The sequence below is a fragment of the Argentina silus genome (assembly GCF_951799395.1).
Source record: "Argentina silus genome assembly, chromosome: 1".
NCBI lineage: Eukaryota > Metazoa > Chordata > Actinopteri > Argentiniformes > Argentinidae > Argentina > Argentina silus.
In genome coordinates, this window is record NC_139655.1 from 2,694,794 (window position 1) to 2,704,793 (window position 10,000).

Sequence of the window (10,000 nt, forward strand, 5' to 3'; positions counted from 1 at the left end):
GTGTGTGTGTGTGTGTGTGTGTGTGTGTGTGTGTGTGTGTAGGTATATAGGTATATAGTCAGGCGTCCAGCAACCAGTGTGTCCTCCCCTCTCTCACCCTCAGGTTCTCCAGAAGGGGGGAGAACTTGCGTAGCCCCACCCAGTTGGCCGGGTCCACAGGGCTGCTGTAGAGCAGAGAGCGGGCCATCTCACTCCTCTGGGCATCAGTGTAGTTCAGAGGCTTCAGGGAGAGAGAAAATGACTGGCATTAACCCCATGACACACACACACATGCACACACACATACACACACACACACACGCATGCACACACACACACACACACTGGGTCCACCCACCATGGAGCAGTTCTTGGAGTAGGTGGCTGGTTGTATGGAGGTGAGCTGGTACAGCATCTTACATACGATGATGACGCAGGTCCAGACGGTGCACACGCTGGAGGCTAGGGGGCGCCACTGGCTGTAGGGCAGGGCGAAGGCCCAACACACCAGGAACACGTAGTTGAACAAGGACACCTGAAGAGCAGAACACAGTAAGGCCCTTGTTATCTTCATGGACTGCTTTATTGGGATAGAGATAGTAGAGATTGACAGGAAGGATGGGTGAGAGAGTAGGGATGACATGCAGGATATGTCGATTGCTGGAATCGAACCAGGGACCTCGCGATGATATGGCATGCGCCTTAGTGTGCTACGCCACTGAGCGCCCCGCCCCTCACCTCTTTGACAGAGACCCAGATGATGTAGGAGGCGACGATCTTGATGATGTGCAGTTCCAGAAGCCACCAGATGGTGAGCTGCAGCTGCTGGAAGTACTCCAGGAACTTCAGGAAGAGAACGGTCAGACGGTCCACAACCAGGTGCCACTTACTCTTCAGATCTGGATGGAGGGGGGAGGGGGAGAGAGAGAGAGAGAGAGAGAGAGAGAGGAGTCAGGCTACTATATATAGAAGAGAGACAGACATGACACTGTCCTGTATTGTGTATTGTGTCCTGCATTGTGACAACAGAACAGCTACATATCACTGAATCATCCAAATGAGATTTAAATGAAGGTGATTTTGAATTCAACTTGTTGCTGATTACAGATAAGAGATAACTTTGTCTTACTTTGTTTAAAGTTAAACTTCACTGCAATGGATAGAGAACAGACAGAGAACCTGTTGCATGTGCAGAGCTGCAGTGCGTATTACGACCACTAGGGTGTGGCGACACCGTGAGGATGGTAATGAGTGGGAACAATGCTTGTGAGAGAAGTGTGTTTATAGACATTCAGTATACTTTACTATTGGACTTGGTGCATTACAGAAAGACTAACACCATCAACTGACCTTTAAATCCCCTCTTTCATAAGACCTTAACATAAACATTCTAGAACTCTCACTTTCTCTCTCTCTCTCTCTCTCTCTCTCTCTCTCTCTCTCTCTCTCAGACAGCGCTAACAACATCACAGATAAGATCTGGCTCTTCATAACAGAAGAAGCAGAGGATGATCTATCACCCGCACACCTCTGACATTCTGTTATGTCACCCTCAAGTTTGATTTATTCACATGGTCTAACGTTGAGATTTCAACACATTCAGGGCAAGGAGGGGGCACGTCCATCTCTCTCCCTCTCTAACAGATTCAAACTCATTCTTACATCACCAGGAAACAGATGTGGAACAGCCAGCCTCTGTTGAGGTGCGAGGGCAGCATCAGAGCACTCTCTCTCTCTCTCTCTCTCTCTCTCTCTCTCTCTCTCTCTCTCTCTCTCTCTCTCTCTCTCTCTCTCTCTCTTTCTCTCTCTCTCTCTCTCTCTCTCTCACACACACACACACAAAACATTCTGGCATTACGACTGCCAATGGCCCCTGGTCCGAGCATTGATTATTTTGTCTTATGATGACTGTTGGATAGATGATTCACTTACTTAAACAAATGTATTTGTTGTAAGTCGCTTTGGATAACACACACACGGGCAAACACACACACACACACACACACACAAACACACACACACACACACACACACAAGCAAACACACACACACAAACACACACACACACAAGCAAACACACACACACACACACACACACACACACACACACACACGCACACACACACACACACACAAACGCAGGCAAATGCCAAAAAGAAACAGAGTGCTGAAAACCTCTCTACTCAGCATCTAATTAACAACTAATTTCCTGGAGCCGTCTAGTGAACTGTATGGGAATGAGTCCAACAGCGGAAAAGCCCTTTATTCACTGAGGCTATTGTCGGTCTTCTGCTCTCAACAAGACTGTGACAGTGAACCTATGAGGTAATAATCATGTACGGTAATAACCTATGTGGGAAGATCAATGTAACATCTATGAGGCACGGGACAGCCTTCGGACATCGAGGGGGGACCAGGGGAGACCAGGGGGGACCAGGGGAGACCAGGGGAGACCAGGGGGGACCAGGGGAGACCAGGGGAGACCAGGGGAGACCAGGGGAGACGAGATGAGACGTAATAGAGCAGAGAGTCTCTTCCTCACCACTGTCCTCCCTGCTTCCCCGCTCTCTATTTGCTCATTAAACATGTCTAGACACTTTCATTCACAGCTGTTGACTCTCTGTCCTGCCTGCACTTCTCCCCCCTTTACAGCCCAATTAGAGCACACTGGTGCACGCTGGCATACGGCCCGGTGACCACCTATTCACCCTCTAGATGCTCTTTTAATATCCCATTCAGGATATGAAGTCTATGTAGTTATTGGATTATTAATACGGTATTTGATATGGTATCGTGGTTCCCACCGGACATTCACCTGTTTTTATTGGCCCAAAACATGATGAATGGTTTTATATGATTCACTACTGTTGTAGCGCTGTACTTCGAAAATGACCCCTCCCTTGATGGTGTGTCTATGGCTTGTAGGACGTGAAACCCTAACCCTAACCCTAACCTTAACCCTAACCCGAACCCTAACCTTAACCCTAACCTTAACCTTAACCCTAACCCTAACCTTAACCCTAACCCTAACCCTACCTTTAGATGCTAAGTGGGATCCTTGGGACGACCCTACCTATAAACCCTAACCATAACCCTAACCCTACCTTTACCCTAACCTTAACCATAACCCTTACCGAACCCTAACCCTTACCTTAACCGTTTTAAATATCACCTTCGTTGGGGAGACGTCAGGTCTTCCCAAGCATCTCACTTGGCACCTACCATCCTCACAGACAGATAGATCTGATCTCCTTCATGACATCACAGTATTTCAACTGAAAGGTGCAGTATTGTACCTGAGATCTTTTCGATCGGGGGCTCCGGCTCCTTGAGGCAGGGGTAGCTTTTCTCTGCCTTGCTGCAATGCTCCAGTGGCTCTATATCCCTCCTCTTCTCCTCTCTCAACTCCTTCTTCTTCTTCTTCTTCTTCTTCTTCTCCTCCTCCTTCTCCTCCTCCTCCTCCTCCTCCAGATCCACCCTCTCGCCAGCTTCCTCCTCCTTGGTGGGAATGCGGAGGGGGGGTTTGACCAGGGAGATGTCTGCTAGACTGCCGTCCAGATGGACCAGCCTAGGACGGGACAGAGAGAGAGACATGGTCAACCTGTCCTGATTGTCATGGACTATGTTCCAAAATCTACACTAGCAAGCCACAGTGTTTGAACCAGAGGGTTCTTTCTTCTTACAAGGTGTGAGGGGATTAAAACACACTAACACAGCTAACCTCATATTCAGCATGAAAGACAGCTGTGCAAAACACAAACGCTTTTGCTACCATTCAAAGCTGCTAAAAGTTAACAAGGCATTTGTTCAACCTGAAGGGTTGCTGTAAACAACAGCATTAGCAATCCACTGCCCTTGAACAGCATTCTGGCAAATCAATATTTGTTTCATGAAAATATTACGTGCACCTCGCACAACGCTAGGTGTGACAGTTGAGGGGGGCAGACTCAATGATTGAACCTGACACCTCTGTACCGCTGCATGGAAATGGGTCAGAGTTTAAGACCGCCGGGGCTGAACATGAAACAACTGCATGTCCAAGCAAGCAGGTCATGTCATACACGGCTACAGGATGTCACGCCACGCCACGCCACACGGCACTTACTCATTCTGAACGACCGGGAGCTGCCTCTGAACACCGGCTCTGAACGCCGCCTCTGAACGCTGATCTGAACGCTGCTAACCCTAACCCTAACCCACTTCTAACTAAAGCATTACCCCCCCCCCCCCCCCTATGCTGGTTGGCATGACCCCCTACCTGGTCAATCAATCAATCAATCAATCAATCAATTGTTATTTATTGAAAATATAGGGCACCTGGTGATGGTGCACTTCTGCTTGTCGGCTGTTGTCTTGATGTCTGTGAGCAGGAGGAAGCGCTCGTGGAAGTAGTGGAGGTGGAGGATGCAGACCAGCAGGAAGGACGTGGGGATGAAGATCCGCGTGAAGAGAGCAGGAACAGAGAACTTCTCTAAACCCAGATCCTCCAGCCTGGTGAAGAGAGGGCAATGATTGGACACGTATTTATGTGTGGTCTCAGGGGTGTTATACGCACGCACGCACGCACGCACGCACGCACGCACGCACACACGCACGCACACATGTACTCACACACACACACACGCACGCACACACACACACACGCACACATGTACTCACACACACACACACCCACACACACATCAGTTGAAGCAGCGTACTCACTTCTCCTTGCTCATCCCAGTCATGTTGGACCAGACGTGTATGGAGGAGTCAAACTGGAAGGTGTAAACTAGGATGAGCACCAGCATGGTGTAGACCACCACTGACATCCAGAAGTACTTCAGCATCCTCCTCCACCACTCATAGTGTACCTGTTGATGACCACAGAGACATGAGGTTATCACACACTACAGTCAGTCAATCAGTCAATCAATCAATCAATCAATAACAATGTTGTGTGCGTATCGTACTGTATGTACCTGATACAGGGCCACGCAAAAGAGGAAGAGCATCATGTAGATGATCTTGTACATGACGATGCGTCCCTCAAAGCTGACAAAGAAGAACATTCCTCCGCAGATGTAGATCCAGTACTTGATGAACATCCTCATCACTGTGTTCCCCAGCACCTGCATGACCTCTCTGTGACCTCCGCTCTCGTCCACCTCCTCCTTCTCTATAGGAAACAGAGCAGAGGAGATGCTAGTGCTCGGCTAAAACAACCTCCACATACCTCTGACAGGAGAAACAGGGGAGGAGACACCTAAAAAAAAAAAGGCTTCAGGCATTGTGACTGCCTACGGCCCCTGGTGTGAGCATTGATTACTTTGTCTTATGATGACTGATGGATAGATGATTCACTTACTTAAACAAATGTATTTGTTGTAAGTCGCTTTGGATAAAGGCGTCTGCTAAATGCCATAAATGTAAATGTAACACCTGAAACAAGGGCTAGGGGCTAGGCTAGGGCTAGGGGCTAGGCTAGGGCTAGAGCTAGGGGCTAGGGCTAGGGCTAGGGGCTAGGGCTAGAGCTAGGGGCTAGGGCTAGGGCTAGAGCTAGGGGCTAGGGCTAGGGCTAGGGGCTAGGCTAGGGCTAGGGGCTAGGCTAGGGCGAGGGCGAGGGCTAACTGATGCAACAACGGAGTACAGTTGTGTTTCTCTCTCTCACCTAGTTTATGGAACTCAGTTTACTGAGTGTAGGAATAATCTCAGGTGAATGTAACAATCAGGTGATTCTAACTGGACCTAACGGTTAATGGCACGAATGAAACACATGCAGTACATAGGCCAGCTAGGGAGACTCAGACAGCCAGACACACAGAAACACAGACTGGGGGGTCGTCTCACCCATTCTGTGGGCTTCGACTCTGATGTCAGAGAGCACCTCCTCCTCTCTCTGGCTCTCCTTCCTCTCTGTCAATGCCTGTCTCAGGAGCAACCAGAAACTCAGCAGGCACAGTATCTACGCACACACACACACACATACACACACACACACACACACACACGGACAGATGGACAGAGGAGGCAAAGAGAAAGTCAGTATGTTCAAGAACGCGCAGCCATTCAAAGGGTTAAATACATGTGTCCATTTGATAGTCAGTGTACGAGTTCTGATATGAATGATCAAATCAATTACCAGCCATTGTGTATGTGGTTACCTTGGATCCCAGTTCCCGGAATGGAACCTCTTTCTTTAGGAAGAGTCCTGGTACGGGCTTGAGGACCTCAAAGCTCCAGATGTACTGTAGTATGATGAGGAGGTTCCCATAGAAGACCATGAAGGGAGAGGTGACCATGGCATACTTTCTCCTGTTCCTCACCATCCACAACGCACACGACCAGATCAGGAACACAAACGTCAGCCAGCTCACATAAGTGATGCTCCACGCCTGGAGACAGAACGACAACTTGTTATTACATAGTCATTACAGAGTGACTACACAGATATAAGAGCAACTTAATTTGCGGTTGTAGTGTTGCCACGACAAAAAGCTCTCAGATATCCTGAATAAGATTAAGATTGTAATATATAATAATATAATATATATGCCATTTAGCTGACGCTTTTATCCAAAGGGACTTACATTGCAGTGAGTGCAGACATTTCAGTATATATGGTCCCAGCGGGAATCAAACCCACAACCTAAGCGTTGTTAGCGCCATGCTCGACCAACTGAGCCACAGAGGACCACAGTGCTGTGTGTGTGTGTGTGTGTGTGTGCGTGTGTGCGTGTGTGTGTGTGCGTGCGTGCGTGTGTGTGTATGTGTGTGTGTGTGTTTGCCTATGTGTGTGTGTGTGTGTGTGTGTGTGTGTGCCTGTGATTGTGTATCGGACAGAGAGAGAGGTGCAGTCAGCCATGTTGTCTCGACACCCTGCACAGCTCTCAGAGGCTCCAGGGCTCCATTACCATCCACTACCAGATCCAGGGGAAGTCAGGGGGCAGGCCCCTTTAATGGATGAGGTGACACAGGACAGGCCTGTGGGTCCCCAAACCCCCCCTGAGGTCTGTGAGGTCCTCTCAGTGGCGGTGCGTCCCACATGGTACACATTAAAGCCCCAGGTCTAACAGGGCTGGCTCAGAGCTGTCACCACTAATGACTAAATTGGAGAGAGAGGAGACTGGAGGGAGGGGGAGGAGGAGGAGGAGGAGGAGGCTGGGACTGGGGGTCTGGGGGTCTGTGCCTCTGAAAAGACAGACTGTTCTACCCCCCCCCCCATCCCCCCCCCCGTCTGTCTGTCTGTCCCCCCCCCCCTACCCCCACCCCCGCCCCCCCCAACCCAGCCAACCAGCCAGACACTCACCATCATGGCGATCAGAGCACAGATGTAGCTTTGCTTCATGATGAACCTGAAGGCTGTGACCGCTGCGTTTGCTCGCATCACTTCCTCTTCCCCCCACGCCGGCGCCGACAACCTCGCAACCTCCTCCTCCTCCAACGACGACGACGACGAGCCCTCGCCCGCACGCGCCCCCGCCACCTCATACACACTGGCATCCTTTCTCTCTGGGGGGGAGAGGGAGGGGAGGGGGGGTGGGGAGTGGTTAGCGGTTACCATCAGATGCTGGTCACTACCTACTGTACCTACCAACCTGGCCGATGTGAATCATCTAATAACTGCAGCCTTGAGAAGGAGAAGCCTCCTTTTTTACATACATTTCCACATCAATCATGCTCACCTCCCAGAAGTGCTACACTTTCCTAGCACAGTGTGTGTGTGTGTGTGTGTGTGTGTGTGTGTGTCTACATATGGGTGTGTGCGTGTGCGTGTGCGTGTGCGCGTGCGTGTGCGTGCTAGATGTGTCTATGGTTATTCCATGATTCCATGTTATGTGAGGAGAGGCTCACACTAACCTAGATCTGATCCTGATTGGGTGAGACTAACCTGTGTCAGGCCCTGATTGGCCAGGTGTGTACTGCGGCGTTGAGTACAGGTCCAGTTCAGAGGGCTCTTTCTCGCAGGGCAGAGAGGGGAGGTAGTCCGGAGAACAGCCGTTAGTCACCATGGACACCTGGAGGAGAACGACAGCCTCACTGTACACATCTACGGTACTATCAACGTATGGATTCGCTTTTCAAACTATCCTGACAGTTCAGCGGCTAAGTAACATGCTGTGAAAAGCCTTTCTTTTGACTCTAATCGGGTATAATAATGTTCTGTGTATACAAATACTTGTGTACGAACCTCAGTGTTGTTGTATCCATCTTGGGTGGAGAGAAGCTGAAAGAGAGGCGAAATATGATCATCTTACGATTGAAAGTCAATTTCAACGATTGCACCTTGATTACTCATGAACTGATTATTCTTATTCATTATATTCTTATTATTTATATTGTTATTATTATAATATTATTAATTATTCATGAACATATGTAGAACTGGACATACAGTATGTAGAACAGGACTTAAGCGTACATTTCTCTCATCAGTGCGGTAGTGAGCCATTTTCCACTGCTCCCTTCTCTTCTCCGCCGTAGTGGTGATGATGTCACTGGTGATGTCACGACACACAGGCTCCTCTCCATGGCTTCCGTGTCCTTCGTTGGGCACCTGGAGAATATGTCACCAAAGAACTCACGGTAAATGACAAGAAGATGTCCAGGTAATCTGTAGATCTGATGTCACAAGAGGGGATCTAGATATTCAGGGCATCGAAGAAAATGCTCAATGCAGCAGGGGAATCTGTAGTCATAATTTGGATGTGTGATACAGATAGGCCTACTATTGTCTTTTTACCGAAAACCACAAACCAAATCATGAGCCCCAAGCAGCTCAACATATCCATTCTGCACCAAAATGGCTGCTGCACCACACAGAATGTTTCCAACTGTAAGGCGCTCTGTGCTGCACTACTATGTCATAGTAGCAGTATGTACAGTAGCAGTATGTACAGTACCAGTATGTACAGTACCAGTCCACTTGACACAAACTTGCCAAGAGTGTGCAAAGCTGTCATCAAAGCAAAAGGTGGCTACTTTGAAGAATCTAAAATATAAAACATATTCTGCTTTGTTTAACACTTTTTTGTTTACTACATAATTCCATATGTGTTCCTTCATAGTTTTGATGTCTTCAATATTAATCTACAATGTAGAAAATAATAAAAAAAGAAAGAAAGAAAAACCAGTGAATGAGAAGGTGTGTCCAAACTTTTGACTGGTACTGTATGCAGGGAGAGTGGGGAGCTCACCGTGGTCTCCACAGGGTCCTGCAGCCAGAGGCGGATGAGCGTGGCCAGGGTGTAGTACAGCACCAGGAGCATGATGGGATTGACGAAGTGGTGCCAGGCCAGCTGAGGGTTGACCCGGAACATCCAAGTGTGGGAGCAGTCACTCTGGACCACCGGAGAGATACCAAACAGACTGGAGAGAGGGAGAGATGGGGAGGGGGGGCGTTGTTATTCCAGCTTTGATCATCTTAAGATTGAAGGTCAATTTAAGTCAGAGGATAAAAACAAAGATAGCACCTTGATTACTCATGAACTGATTATTCTTATTCATTATATATTTATGATTATTATTATGATTATTATGATTATTATTTATATTGTTATTATTCTAATATTATTAATTATTCATGAACAGGACATGTATGTAGAACAGGACTTAAGCGTACATTTCTCTCATCAGTGCAATAGTGAGCCATTTTCCACTATCTTGTACTATCATTTCAGAAATCAGAAATCTAAACAGCCACAACCAACATTTAATTTCCGAAAGTTTACATTCTCTAAATCTACAAATGTGAGTGAGCAGGGCTACAGTACATAAAAAGAACTCAGAATGCTGTTTTTGATTGCGACATTCTGAACAGGCAAGCAAATACTTGATGCTGTTTTCAACCGCATAATTCCCACATGTCTGAGAGCAGCAGTGTCAGCAGTAGTACACAGGATATAACAGTATTAAACTCCTTCATTCGTTTCTTTCTCTCTTTCATTTGAATTACCACCCTCTGTGTCTTGGCAGATGGCTTATCGTAAAAATAAACTTTTACTGTCACAGATTTCTCTGGAATGGGGAACCTCACCAGAAG

The 10,000-nt window shown here is 47.9% G+C and overlaps 1 protein-coding gene across 1 annotated transcript in view; it reads right to left on the reverse strand.

Annotated features, from left to right (window-relative positions):
* Window positions 1–10,000, reverse strand: part of LOC310813259 (piezo-type mechanosensitive ion channel component 2-like) — a gene marked incomplete at its 5' end in the record, with an annotated part of 95,558 nt that overhangs the window by 18,590 nt on the left and 66,968 nt on the right. Inside the window, 13 exons of the mRNA XM_083682121.1 lie at window positions 98–220; window positions 338–514; window positions 718–878; window positions 3,276–3,547; window positions 4,297–4,470; window positions 4,684–4,832; window positions 4,941–5,137; window positions 5,809–5,923; window positions 6,123–6,353; window positions 7,268–7,470; window positions 7,850–7,976; window positions 8,381–8,515; window positions 9,156–9,327. Coding sequence (XP_083538247.1) covers window positions 98–220; window positions 338–514; window positions 718–878; window positions 3,276–3,547; window positions 4,297–4,470; window positions 4,684–4,832; window positions 4,941–5,137; window positions 5,809–5,923; window positions 6,123–6,353; window positions 7,268–7,470; window positions 7,850–7,976; window positions 8,381–8,515; window positions 9,156–9,327 — 2,236 coding nt within the window. The remainder of the gene's footprint in view (window positions 1–97; window positions 221–337; window positions 515–717; window positions 879–3,275; window positions 3,548–4,296; window positions 4,471–4,683; window positions 4,833–4,940; window positions 5,138–5,808; window positions 5,924–6,122; window positions 6,354–7,267; window positions 7,471–7,849; window positions 7,977–8,380; window positions 8,516–9,155; window positions 9,328–10,000) is intronic.